General features: G+C 48.9%; 1 protein-coding gene and 1 long non-coding RNA gene across 5 annotated transcripts in view; one reads left to right on the top strand and one right to left on the bottom strand.

The window, feature by feature from the left end:
• Kmt5b (lysine methyltransferase 5B) overlaps positions 1 to 12,301 on the top strand; it is a 62,387-nt gene extending 50,086 nt beyond the window's left edge. For all 4 annotated transcript variants that reach the window (XM_070009483.1, XM_070009480.1, XM_070009481.1 and 1 more), the window contains 2 exons: positions 2,006 to 2,202; positions 8,529 to 12,301. In XM_070009483.1, the coding sequence (XP_069865584.1) occupies positions 2,006 to 2,202; positions 8,529 to 10,006 (1,675 nt within the window). In that variant the 3' untranslated portion in view covers positions 10,007 to 12,301. The remainder of the gene's footprint in view (positions 1 to 2,005; positions 2,203 to 8,528) is intronic.
• Positions 1 to 14,205, bottom strand: part of LOC138818568 (uncharacterized) — a 75,105-nt gene that overhangs the window by 43,618 nt on the left and 17,282 nt on the right. The window lies entirely within an intron of this gene.

Genomic DNA, 14,205 nt, shown 5'->3' with positions numbered 1-14,205 from the left:
TCAGGAGGCTGAGATCTGAGGATCGCGGTTCAAAGCCAGCCCGGGCAGGAGAGACCGTGAGACTCCTATCTCCAATAAACCACCAGAAAACCGGAAGTGGCGCTGTAGCTCAAGTGGTAGAGCGTTCGCCTTGAGCTGAAGAGCTGAGGGACAGCGCCCAGGCCCAGAGTTCAAGCCCCACGACCGACAAAAAAAAAAAAAAAAAAAAAGCTAAATTCAGAGAGAAGAAAGGAGATGCTTCACAGAAGCAGGCTGTAAACAAGGAAGTTAAGATCAGATTCCTTCCTTCCCACTTACCAAGTTGGAACAGTGAAGCTGCACAGTTGCCTGCCTGTGCAGGTGTGGAGAACAGATGGCGGGCACTAGCCAGCGCCAGAAGGCTGTGAAGTCGTTATTAGGGAAGTAGTTATTAAAGCTGAGCACAAGGGCTGGGAAGGTGGCTCAGTGGTAGAGCACTTGCCTTGCATGCATGAGGCCCTGGGTTCAATTTCTCAGCACCACATAAGCAGAAAAGGCTAGAAGTGGCACTGTGGCTCAAGTGGTAGAGCGTTAGCCTTGAGCTGGAGAGCTGAGGGACAGCACCCAGGCTCAGAGTTCAGGCCCCACGACCAACACACACACACACACACACTAAAAAAATAAATAAAATGAAATAAAATAAAAACTGAGCACAAGCCTGGTGCAAGTGGCTCTCACCTGTAATCCTAGCTACTCAGGAGGCTGAGCTCTGAAAGTCCATGAGACTCATCTCCAATAAACCACTCACACAAAACCAGAAGTGGTGCTGTGGCTCAAGTGGTAGAGCACTCATTTGAGCTGAAGAGCTCAGGAACAGCGCCCAGGCCAAGAGTTCAAGCCCCAGGACCGACCAAAAAAAAACACAACACAAAAAACTGAGCACATCCTCTCCCCTAACAGTCCTGTCCTACAGAAGTAAAAGCACTAGGTAGCCAGGTAGTAAGGACATGGTTTCCAGAGCGAGTTAACAGCTGTGTTTGTGGTGGGAATATAGAAAACTAAAGCCACATGGTTCAGTCCCCCCAATGAGGAGGGTGTAAGTGCACTGTGGGGTGTTCATTCTGTGGAGATCAGTAGTTTCCAGTGCCTATTCAGTAATACGATAAGCAGACTAAATGCTGAATAAAATGGTAGATTTTCTTTGCCTGAAAAGAAGAATGGCAATGTAAATGAGGAATTAGATACTTCTGTTACATATAAAGATCCAATGTTGTTACTCATAGGCAAATCAACAGTTCAGTGGCAATAGACCTAACAAGTTGTTTCTTTTTTTTTTTTTTGGGTCCGGTCGTGGGGCCTGTACTCTGGGCCTGGGCGCTGTCCCTCAGCTCTTTAGCTCAAGGCTAGCGCTCTACCACTTGAGCTACAGCGCCACTTCCGGCTTTTTTCTTTTTGCTTATGTGGTGCTGAGGAATCGAACCCAGGGCCTCAGGCATGCAAGGCAAGCGCTCTACCACTGAGCCACCTTCCCAGCCCAACAAGTTGTTTCTTATTGAAGCATTTTTTCTCTTTAAATAGTTGTAAATAGGAGTTACCATTCAACAAATCAGTTTATAAGTACAATGCATCTTGATCCATGTCACCTTTTGATTGTTCTCCTCATCCCTCCCATTGTCTTTTTATGTGATTGAAGCCAGAACCTACACACACTAGGCAAGTATTCTGCTATTTGAACCATGCCGTCAGCCCTTTTGTTTGTGCTTTGTTTTTGAGATAGTCTCCCTTACTTTTCCTGGGCTTTCCTAGAACTCAAATCATCCTGCTTCCACCTTCTAAGTAGCTATGATTGCAGACATTTGTCACCTTGCCTGGCTTTTAAGTATTTATTTTACTAGGAACAGTGGGTTTCTTTTGAGACTCCTAGACCTGCCCACTTTCCAGCCTTAGTAGGTCCACATGCCTTTACCTAGGGTGGCCAAATCCCCCAGCAAAGCTGCTTTTTAGTAAGAGTACTTGTCTGTTTAACCTCTGCTATGTTTTCTTTCAGACGGGGAACTGGTGCTTTTAAATCCCGAGTAGGACTGCCTGCGCCTGCGCCTGTTATCAATAGCAAATATGGACTCAGAGAGACAGATAAACGCTTAAATAGGCTTAAAAAGTTAGGTGACAGCAGCAAAAACTCAGACAGTCAGTCTGTCAGCTCTAACACTGACGCAGACACCACTCAGGGAAACAACCATGCAAGTAAGTAAGGGAATTCTGATAAGATATTTTCTTTAAAAGCTTGGTTTTTGTTTTTGTTTTTGTTTTTCCCACACAATTTGCTTCCTAAAGCATGCTGCTATAGATTTGAACTTCTAAACGAGAATCACCTAGGACCCACAAGCTTCAGAAGCCTTCAAGGCTCTAGACTGGTTTGTGTACATACTGCAGTTCCTGTCTCCTCCCAGGTCCAGCGCCTTCATCATGTGTTCCTGGAGCATCATATGTTAGGCCTGCAAGGAGATGAGGACTGGGTGGGGTTATCAGGCCCCTGCATGGCCAGGGTCCATAGATGACAGACAGGGCAGTGTGTAGCTTCTGGCTGCCAGGCTCCCACCTATTACTCCTCAAACCACCAATTACTATGTCAGAATTGCTAGAGCAGCGTCCGGATGTGGCCGCCTTTTGGAATGTGTTGTTAACCGCTAGAGAAAATAGCAAGAGAGCTGAAAAGGAGAAAGAAGCAAACTTTGAGATACCAGTTACATGAAGGGCAAGATCTAATGGAGAAAGGAATGGAAAAGAATGAAGAATGAACTATAAAGAAAAAAAGAAGAGATGAAAACCTAACAGAGCAAAAGCCAGCTGTGAAGTCCTGAGGCCTCTGCGGCTCTGGCCGCCTGGGTAACACTAGTGCGTCTAGGCGCCACTGCTGCCCGGACTCTGTGAATTGTCTCTGGCAGACAGTTGTAAGAAAGGTCTGGGCTGGTGTCCCCGCAGTGGCCCTCTGCAGGCAGTGTGTCTAGTGAGACTTTCAAGCGCTAAACAGCCTCTGAGGTGCTGGTTCACACGGGCCCTTCTCCCGGCCTTCTGATGCCTCCCTACCAACATCCCTGAAGAAAGGGAGAGGTGGACATCTCTGCAGATTCCTCAGAGTGCTCACTGCTGGAGTCAGGCTAGATAAGATGTAGTGCACAAGCAGGAGTCCAGGCTGTAGTCCATCATTCACTGGTGATTGTTGATTCTAACAATAAATGCAGTGCAATGAACATTTGCTTTCTGAGTCTGGTTCCTTGGTGAAACTGGAGACTTTTGAAGCCCATTTTATAAATGCGAACATGAAAACACAGGTACTCGCTGCTCTCTGTTCATGGAGAGTCACCAGCCTTGGCTCACATATAGCACTTTATCACTAATGTAGAGATCTTGAATTTAGTATACCACTGAGTAGAAACATGCCGACATGTTGCCTGCACTGATACATAATCATCTAGGGAATATTCACGCTTGAGCTAAAACGTTGTTTTAAAAAGCCTGCTAGGTCTTGGGAAAATACAAGGTATATGAGATTCAGGCCCAGCCCTCAGGGAACTTAGAGCCCCAAAAGGCAAGTTCACGACTCACTAACCTTACAAAGTTTTCTCAAGCTTAGAAGTGCTGAATAGCCCCCTGGGAACTGTAGCCGGGGGGTTGAGAGTAGAATGCAGCGCTTTGCAGTGACTGCGTCTATTGGGGCGCTTTCTGCAGCATGGTTGTGTGGAGTCATGGTTGGTTGGTTGTACAGACGTGGAGGCTCAGGGCTCTCAAGGAGCTGAGGCTTGAGACTCAGACCACTGTGAGTTAAATCATGGTCCCATAAGGTTTTCTTTTGCGTGAAGAATGTTTTTGGTTTGGTTTTGGTTTGAAACGGTCTTGCTATGTAGCCCAGACTGGCCTTGACCTCTTGATCCTCCTGTCTCAGCCTCAAGTGCTGGGATTGCACGTTTTCACCATCACACGTAGCTTCCTGTTTATATTCTTTTAGGCTGTCTTTCATTTTGGTGTTTATGTCTTAACCCTTCAAAAAGAAAAGCAGAAGTACTAGAGAGAGTCCTTCTTCCGGAGAGTGGACATGCCTTGTGTGTGTATGTGAGATGGGTTGCTTGTCTTTATCCTGTACTTCATTTGGGATGTAGCTGCTGATGGAAAAAGTATGTATAGAGAAACATTTCCGCCTAGGTGGGAAGAAGATGACTTCTTTCTTCACCTGGTCCTTGGCTAGAAGGCATCTTGAGAGCACCGTCTTTACTTTCTACCTGAGCATCCACTAGTGCAGACCTGAAATCCACTTCGACCGGTGAAGTCTGTCAGTGCCATTGTAGGAGGAAGAATCGTAGGTCTTCTGGCCTCTGCTTGCTGGCAGGGCTGTTCCCTGCAGAAAGTGCCGTATACAGGATCAACCCCTGAGGGTGTGGGAGGTCACTGTCCATTTCATTCCTCAACTAAGGACCAGCAGGAATGGCCAGGGGCCCTTCGGCCTAGATGTGGAGGCCGGCTGTCCCTCTCATCGGTACTGCCACCCAGCTGATCTGAACTCTGCCAGTCTGTCAGTCATGTCAGGTCAGACTGCACGTGCCCAGAAAACTGGAGGCAGGTCTTTAACTGTAGAGTGCTTCTGGGGGTTTTCTGTGTTCTCAAGCCGTGGAGATGCTGCAGCGTGTGTGGCCCTTGTGTGTTCTTGATCTGTGCTGGTGGCCCAGGCGCTCAGGAGCTCTGCTGCCGTTTGCAGCTCTTGGTGCCACACTGCCTTACAATTTTGATGGCATCTTGAAATGACCATGGTAGCCAACAGTGGGTCCTTTACCTTTGAGTTGGGACCATGTCAGGCAGCATAACTGCTCAACTGAAATAAGGATCAGAGCCAGTGCAGTGTCTTATGCCTATAATCCTAGCTATTTGAGGATTGTGTTCAAGGCCAGTAACCAAGCAAAAGGTGAGCAAGACTCCATCTTAGCCAATAGCTAGGTGCCTGTCATCTTAGAATATTGCAGAGCATAAATTGTATCAGAGGCCGGGTGCCGGTGGTTCATGCCTGTAATCCTAGCTACTCAGGAGGCTGAGATCTAAGGATCGTGCTTCAAAGCCAGCCCAGGCAGGAAAAGTCCATGAAACTCTTTATCTCCAGCTAGCCACAAGAAAACCAGAAGTGGTGCTGTGACTCAAGTGGTAGAGCGCTCGCCTTGAGCTGAAGAGCTGAGGGACAGTTCCCAGGCCCAGAGTTCAAGCCCTATGACTGACCAAAAAAAAAAAAAGGATCACAGAGGATCCAGGCTTGGTAAAAAGCAAGACCCTACTCAGTAACCAGAGCAGCTGGGCACTGGTGGCTCAGACCTGTAATCCTAGCTTCTCAAGAGGCTGAGATCTGAGAATCTTGGGAAGCTATCTCCAGTTAACCACCAAAAAGCCAGAAATGGAACTGTATAGAAGTATAAAAGTCAAGTATAAAAGTCTAGTGGGAGCATTAGCTCCTGAGTTCAAGTACCAGTACCAGTACATAATAATAACCAAAGCAAAATCTTTTGGCAACATGGCTTATTTGTAGAGTATCTGCCTAGCAAGGACAAAGCCAAGTTTAGGATTTAGAGTCACAGACCGTGGTTCAAATCCTCCTGGCCACTCGTCAGGTCTTGGGCACTCATGGTTTCCATGTAGTGTGGTGGCACTCCCTCCCAGGTCATCCTAACATGCCCATTTTGTGCATACAGTGTCTAGCTGTGCAGCTGCAAAGGTTCCTCTGCCCAGAGTCACTGTCCAGATACACGCCCTTGGGGTTTGTTTGGGGAAGGTCTTCACGTAGGACCAGCAGTGCGGAAGCCTGGGCTGCCACCGGCACATCCTGCATCCTCGCTGCTGCGATCTTGGGTCTCCCCTGCTCTTTTAAACATGATTGACTTTGTCACTATGGCCGTCTTCCTCCTTGATCCTCCTGTTACTCTCATTCCCAGCCCTACCTCCAGTGAATGCTCTGGTTTTGTACAGTGATGGCCTCCTGGCTCCCTGGCACACTCTGGCCACTTACCTGTCTTTGCCCTTCCCTTTGATGACCATATTTTGACCTAGACTTTTGATGAGATCATGCTTTATCCTTTGATGATAACACAAAGTCGCTGTTAAGGTGTGTGCATATCATCAAGTACCATCCAGCCAGGGCTTTGTTTAGAATACAGTAGAAGCTCAGGAAGGGCAACTGCACAGGAAGAGCTGAGACCAAAGGTTAACTTACTCGCTTAAACTCTTGGGGCACCCAGTTATTGAGAACATTACGCCCCAAAGTCGCTTGAGGTGCTAGGCAAATCATTCTGGCTACATAGAGGAGAATGGACTGTCCAGGAAGCAGTAGACTGGAGGCAGAAGCAGACAGGTTCCAGGCACGAGGCGAGGTAGACTCCACCGGAAGAGGGGTGAAAGGTGGATGAGGCTCTCAGGATAGAAGGAATCAGGGGGGGTCTTCTGTCTGTGCAGTGAGCAGGTGTGCTGTGGTGTGGACGAGGCGGACAATGCGATGAGCATTGGCAGGGCTGATGCCCTCGGTACAGGGGATCTGTAATTCAAGGAGAGTTGGCAAGAGGAAGCAGAGGAGCGAAGGTGGTGGCGATGGGCAAGTAGGTGCTGGCACCTGACAGCCTTAACCTTTGCAGGGGGGCAGCACAGAGGCCTGAGGGATAGCTGGGAAGAAGGAAACCTGGGGTCACGTGTGCTTTGGCAGCTGGGCAAAAGGGGCTTCTCAGGAAGAAAATGGTTAACCATTCTCAGGGTCCCCCTCAAGTGAACGGGCGGGCAATGTGCTCCCCGGAGCTGGTGACAAGGAAGTGTCCAGCTGGAGGCCAGGGGATGTGTGTGTGTGTGTTTGTGGTGCACGGTCGATGGCGTGGAGGGTCAGGAGCCACCAAGTGCGGCTGTACAGCAGTCCTGGAGAGAGGAACCGAAGTATCTCCTTTCCAAGCAAGCGGCAGTGAACTAATTGTTTGGAAACCACCAGAAGACACTGTAGTATGTATAGATGAGCAGCATGTACTCAGTCCACCTTGTAGACAGGCCTGGGAGAGCAGTCTGTGCTACAAAGAGTTCCCTAAATACCTTTGGCAAGCAGTTGTGTTTAATTAAGAAGCCGTTTGTCCTCGAGCTCAGTGCTGTCCAGGCTTCACTGCTATCATTCTAGAAATAAGCTGTTTCCGTAGCAGCAGCCCACACAGATAAGTGCTCTTCGGTGGCTCAGTGCATTGCGTTGTGTTGTGTTGCTAGGAATTCTGGTTTGTGTAGCCTGCAGCCCACGTGGTCCAGCCTTTTGCCTACAGAGCCTTCAGGTTGGGAGGGTTTGACCGTGTGAAAGGCTTGTCCTGGAACCTTGCTCCTTCCTTAATTCCAGCAAGAACTGAGGAAAACTGTGTTGCTTTGCCATGTGGAAGGAATGAATTGTCTCGACATGTAGAAAGGACCCCGGCCCCCTGTGCGTGGCTCACTGTGTCCATGAGTCCCCTCTCCAGCTCCTGCTGAGGGCACACACTGCTTGGTTGTCAGCCCCTGAGCTGGCTGGCGTTCATAACGGAGGCTCGGATCAGGAAGAGTGTGTGTGTGTGTTTTTAATGGGGAGTAAGGGAACTCTCGTTGAAAACTTGACTAATGGAAAGCCCTATTTATATAAATGGTAAAATAGGACATAAGCGTAGAGAACAACAACAAAAAGATGGCAGAGTCAGGCAAGGTGCACTCTAGGGGCACGTGAATTTGGGTCCTGTGGGGAGCCCTTGGAAAGCCCCTGGCCGCCTGCCACCCCGGGCTCACGTTGCTGCCTTGGATCTTGCAGCATTCATCCAATCCCCATCTTGGGACAACATGGCAGATCCTTGGCTGTCTACAGCTCAGTCACTGGGGGTCCCAGTACCCCTTTTGAGTTGTCAGTTCACCCACTCTCGCCAGTCCTCAGTGGAAGCGAGCAAATGGCTCCTAATACGCTAGTTCTTTTTTGCTGAGTGTCTGTTAGAATGGCAGTCTATGGGTTTTAGCAAGGGTCTGTTTTACTTGTTAGACACCATTGTGACCAAATTTGCCCTCAAGTCCAGCAGTAATAGGGTTCTCTTCTGTGTCACTGGCCAAGTTAGGCGGCTGCTTTGGGTAAGCCAGTGACTGATTCTAGAAGAAGGTTTGAAATGATCATTTATAAGAAGAATTGGCAGCAGCTTGAACCACACAGTAAGTTCAAGGCCAGCTTGAGTCTCACAGTAAACCCCACCTCAAAAAAGGAGTTCGTGAGAGAAAGACAAAATGGCACTGTGTAGTTCTTCCCAAATCTTTTATGTGCGAAAATACCAAATCAAGATTAACACTTAGTATAAACCAACTCCTGACAGGCGAGGGAGAAACCTAGAGCCACGTCTCAGTGGCATTTGAGCCACAAAACAAGTGGCACTCCATGGGTTGCCAGGAACAGGTGTGGTGTCCGCTGTGAGCTGTCCCCGTTCGGAAGGCTGGTGTGGGGCCTGGTTTTGTTAAACACTGCCTTGCCGAGCTGATTTTCATCTTGTTTTTTGTTTTGTTTTATCACCTCACAGCTGCTAACCGAAAACCTTCAGTTGGCCTAAAAAAGAACAGCAAGAACCGAGCGCTGAGCAGGCAATCCCTGTCGAGACTCCCGCCAGCTTCCAGCTCTACCTCACCTAAGCTCACTCACACGAACAGTCCCAGGGTACCAAAGACACCGAGGAAGCCGGCAAAGGCTTTGCTCTCTAAGATCAAACTGAGAAATCACTGCAAGCGGCTGGAGCCTAAGAATTCTTCAAGGAAACTCGAAATGGGGAACTTAGTACTTAAAGAACCTAAAGTAGTCCTGTACAAAAATCTGCCCATTAAGAAAGATAAGGAGGCGGAGGGACAGGCCCAGGCTGCAGCCGGGAGCGGGTGCTTGACCAGACACGCGGCCAGAGAACACAGGCAGAACCCTGGGCGAGGTGCTCATGCGCAGGACGACGATTCGCCCTGCGCCTACATAACCAGGCGCTCAGCAAGGACGAGGATGAGCCTGAAGGACGCCTCTGACATCAAGCTGGAACCAAATACATTGGACGACTATAAGAGCGGCGAGACGGAACCCTGTCCCAGCGGTGGCCAGCCGGCCATCCCTGAGGTGCAGGAAGAGCTGGTTTGTGAGACGGCCCAGAAAGCAGAGGCAAAGTGCCCCAAGGGCACCCCTGGCCTGTCCAAAAAGAAGTCGCGGCAAGCCAAACTTGTGAAACAGTTTGCAAAGCTAGAGACGTCCCCTCCGGTGCGTGACTCCCCAAGGAGAGACGGCATGCTGCCCGATTTGCTGGGGCCCCATCCTGACCAGGGCGAGCCCAGTGGCGCGGCCGGGCTGCCCGTGAGCTACGCAGACTGCGCCCCTTCACCTGTGGTTGGTTGTCCCATTGTCACATCAGATGGCTTCAAAACAAAAGACAGCTTTAGAACTGCGAAAAGTAAAAAGAAGAGGCGAATCACCAGGTACGACGCACAGCTAATCCTGGAGAATAACTCCGGGATCCCCAAACTGACTCTCCGGAGGCGCCACGACAGCAGCAGCAAGGCCAACGACCACGAGGGCGACGGCGTGAACGCCTCTAAAATAAGCATCAAGCTGAGCAAAGACCACGAGAAGGATAATAACCTCTACGTAGCAAAGCTTAATAACGGATTTAACTCAGGATCAGGCAGTAGCTCCACAAAATTGAAAATCCAGCTAAAACGGGACGAGGAAGGCAGGGGGTCCTATGCGGAGGGCCTTCACGAAAACGGGGTGTGCTGTAGCGACCCTCTTTCTCTCCTGGAGTCTCAGATGGAAGTGGACGACTACAGCCAGTATGAGGAGGAGAGTAGCGATGACCCCTCGTCCTCCGAGGGCGAGGAGGGCGAGGACGGTTACGAGGACGACTTCGAGGACGATTTCATTCCCCTTCCCCCAGCCAAGCGCTTGAGGCTCATCGTTGGCAAAGACTCCATAGACATTGACATCTCTTCCAGGAGAAGAGAGGATCAGTCTTTAAGGCTGAACGCGTGAGCTCTTGGCCTGGGGTAACTACGTTAGAGAAACTACGGAGCCTCGTGTGGCCAGCTCCTCGGTGACCCTTTTCGCGGCAGCACTTCCTCGTGCTCACTAGCAGCATAATACTGGAGAACGTGCACAGTGGACCGACTCCTGATTTGTGCACATTTTTACCGTACTTTTTGAATAGCCTTCTTACGTGCAATTCTGAGTTCTGCGATAAATAAAGCCCTGGTGTAAAATAAAGGTTCCGGCAAAATTGTGCAGTGGTAGCAGCATTCCACACAGGACCTTGAAACAATAATGTGGCGACACAATTTGTTTGTTTTTTAACTTCAAGAGCATCAGCTGGCTCTTTAATAGATGACTAAACAATAATTTAAAACGAATCATAGTAGCAGCATATTAAGGTTTTCGAGTATATGCTAATATCACCAGCAATGATCTTTGGCTTTTTGGTTTATTTGCTAGATGTCTCCCCCGTGGGGTTCTGTCGGTTTCTCACTGTTTGCCGGCCCAGGTGTGCTGTGCGTGGCCTTGTTACCTTAGCAGACAAACCACGGGGTGGGAGTCAGATTGCCAAGCGGGCCAGCTCCCCCTTCGTGCTTTGTGCGTCCGAGGTTAGCAGCGTGCAGGGTGAGTTTCCAAACTGCGTATTTATTGCTTGTCATGTAAATTAAAGACCTTGTATTTAACACTTTTCCATCCTTTTAGATAAACTTGTTCTTTGCAAGAATGATTGGTGCTTATTTTTCAAAACTTTGCTGTGAACAGATGTGATGACAAGCAACAACAGCATTTATCTAATGAACTACAGCTGTCTTAATCGGGCTCCTCCAGTCTTCTGTTGCACTTGTAAAATGCTACAAGGAATATTAAAAATCTATTCACTTTAACTTATAATAGTTTATGAAATAAAAACATGAGTCACAGCTTTTGTTCTGTGGTAACCTATAAAAAAATGTTTGTCTTTGGAATTCACTGTAAAGAGTTGAAAACAATGTATATGTTGTAAATATTTGTGTGTTGTGAGAAATTTTTGTCATAAGAAATTAAAAGAACTTACCAGGAAAGTTTTTAAGTTTAGAAATATTCATGCCAATAAAATAGGAAATTATAAATAGATAGTTTTAAGCACTGCATCAGTGGGAGTTCTTGCTTCTGTTTATTATGAAAATACCAGAATGATTATTATTATCAACAAAAAGAAGAGTCAGATTTGATTTGTTTGTTTGTTTTTTGAAGCACTTTGAGAATTAATTTTTAAGTAACTTAATGAGCAAATGTTTTGAGTATACTCTGTTTAATACCAAGCTGGCTTGTTTCTCTGGGTTATCTTACAAATCAAAGAGTCGGGGTATGTTGTCTGTAGCAGGTGTCTGACACCAGTATGTCTCTTTCTTTATGGGAAATGTGCGTGTCCTTGCAGACAGACCCTGCCCTACTGGAAGTCCGCCCAGGAAAGGTCCAGGGGGGGGCCCTCCCTGCTATCTCTTGTTAGAGCGGCTGCCAAGTTCAAAAGTTCTCTCAAACTATCACCAGTAGGTTCCAAGTAGAAATGACTAAGAGTTATAAAAGTCTGCCTGTCTCCCATGGCCTTTCCTCCCGCAGCCTCAGGGACTTCTCCCTGTAGGACCCTGTGGGCTCTGCCCTCCTCCTGTTAGGTGCAGGCCGACTCCGGCGCCAGTGTGGCAGCAGGTGGCAGATGCCCCTCCTCCAAGGCCTTTCTCCGGAACTCCTGTCCTGGGCACCTGGAGCCCCGTCCAGATGCCTCCAGCCCTTGGAGGGCGGGGGGAGGGGGGGGAAGGTCCACCAGCCACCCAGGAGGAGACAAAACAAAAGTGGATTTCTGTCTGGAGTGGCCCGGGGACCGCGGGTGCCTCCTTCCCGCTTCACTGTTTTGAAGAGGCTCAGAGACTGAACCTTTGACTGTTTCTTTGAATACCAATAAGAGCCATTTCTGGGATTTCCATTTTAAGGAAAGAGTAACAAAAATAACACATTTTCCCATTTTTCTCCTCCACTTTTAAGCTTAATTTTAGTAACTTATTTATGATGTTTGTTTCGATTTGTTGTGGCCTCGTTTGAGGCTGACCTTCCCGTGGGTCTCAGAGCAGCGACGTGGGTCAGTCGCTGCCTCTCAGGAGTCGGTATGCACAAGCACCAGCAGCTGCTGGTGCCTTCTGGGAAATCTATTTCCGTTTCTAAAGGCAGGGGCCTCGGACTGTTCTCTATCTGCTGTAGAATTCATTGTGGGGAGGGGGGACCCACACAATTGACGAGTCTGGAAGAGGTTACATTCAATAAAAACTTTTGCTTGAGCTTATGCAATGATTGGTTAAGAAAAAAAAAAAGTTTTGGCATTGTAAGAATTAGGAAATGAGCCTAGAGATATATGTAAAGTATTCAATTTTCAATCATTTTTCAAATTGCTGTTTTCAATTGTTTTTGCTGGGTTGTAATACTTTTGAGATACAATGTATTCCTTGTACTGAAAGAATGGAAAAAAGGACTTTTTCAGCATTTGAGGTAAGTTCTTTAACGTTTCATTAAAAACATTTTTTACAAATATTTTGTACATGCACTTGCAGTATTGAGGTTAATCATTTTAATAAATTCGGAAATTAAAACAATGGGTTGGTGTTTACTATATCAAGAAGACATCAGATTTTCTCCATGAAGCCTTCGTGTGAGGCAGACTGTGATCTTGGATATTCTCTGCAGAGTCTGCACCTGCCCACACCACCTCTGTTCTCCCCGCAGGGAGCTGGCCGGCCTGGCCCTAGTGCTCGGGAGAGCTTTGTCCCCAGAATGACTGGCCGCAGATTCAGGAACCCTGGCTCCGCCCAGCTTGAAACACCAGTATAGCTTCCTGAGTAGCTGCGATGACAGACTCGGCCACCCCTGCCTGACTCTGGTCAGCTTTTGAGTCATCAACATGCATCCCATTGTGTAGACTGCAAAAGAAACCAACGACAAAAAACAAAACAGTAGCACTCAGAGCAGGTTCCAAAGAGCCCCACGCTTGGTTGGCCCCTGGGGTGATGCCAGGCATGCATGCCCCTGGCTGCCGAGAAGGTGAGAAGGCTCCGGCTTTGTCCTCACCACCTCACCCCCACCCCACCCCACCCCAGTCCCAGAGCGCATGGGCCTTCTCTGTGTTGGCTAGTGGTGGGGATCCAGAGGGTCAGGGGACTTAGATCCTCTATGAAGAGCAGCAGGCTCAGTGGCCAAGTTGTGGAGTGAATATACCACCAACACTTCCACGCCTCTTCCTGCCCCTCTGCCCCTCATGTCTTTCCAGATCAAGACATGACTGCAGGGTCAGTGGCACTGTGCAGCTGCTCTGTTACCAGATCCTGCACCTTGCGCACTTCCTACAAAGCCTGCCCTGCTCATGCTGTGCCACGGGGACACAGGGACACAGGGCTGGTCCCCCAGTGTGTACGGAACATCTGAGGTTGAGGAAAGCAGGGCTTGAATTAAAGCCAAGCCATGGCTGGCTACTGAGGACAGTTGAGACCCCTGAACACGCTCAGAAGACGATGGATGCGGGGCGCTCGCGCCGGCCCCAGCAGGAAAGTCACGAGCCTCCAGTCACCAAGTTCCGAGAAGCTGGAAGTGGAGCTGACTCGTGATAGAGCACCAGCCTTAAAAAAGCTAAGGTATAACAGACCCAGTTCAAGCGTGCGTGGAGAGCATGTGTGCGCACACACACACGCGCACACGCACACATACACGCACACACACACAGGCGAGAACGCAGCAGAGGACTTGGCTGCCCGACCTGCATGACCTTGGCAAGCACAGCCAGGGCCGCGCTGAGGCGTAGCCAGCTGGCTGGGGAGGGAAGAGCAGAGCAAGTCTGGCTGTGGAGCAGGAACACGAATGACATCCCAGGGAGGAGGTGGCCAGGGACAGGCAAGTTGAACCTGGAAGCCTCCACTGGGGCCTCAGAAGGGAAGTGAGAAGTTAGAGTTGGAGGGATGGTGGAGTCTTTTCCTGACTTGAAGATAAAGAGAGGGCCACACCCGCCCAGGGTGGCACAGACTGGCAGCTCCCCCAGGATGGCCGAGATGAAGTCTAAGGATGATGGAGCACCCTTTTTTTTGTTGTTGTTGTTCTTGTTTTTTGGTCAGTTATAAGCCTGAACTCTGGGCCTGGGTGCTGTCCCTCAGCTCTTCAGCTCAAGGCACGCGTTGTACTACTTGAAC

This window comes from Dipodomys merriami, unplaced genomic scaffold, assembly GCF_024711535.1.
Source record: "Dipodomys merriami isolate MVZ:Mamm:240054 unplaced genomic scaffold, mDipMer1.0.p SCAF_78, whole genome shotgun sequence".
NCBI classification, from domain to species: domain Eukaryota; kingdom Metazoa; phylum Chordata; class Mammalia; order Rodentia; family Heteromyidae; genus Dipodomys; species Dipodomys merriami.
Note: the sequence above shows the minus strand (reverse complement) of the source record. Positions and strands in the feature narration are given on the sequence as shown.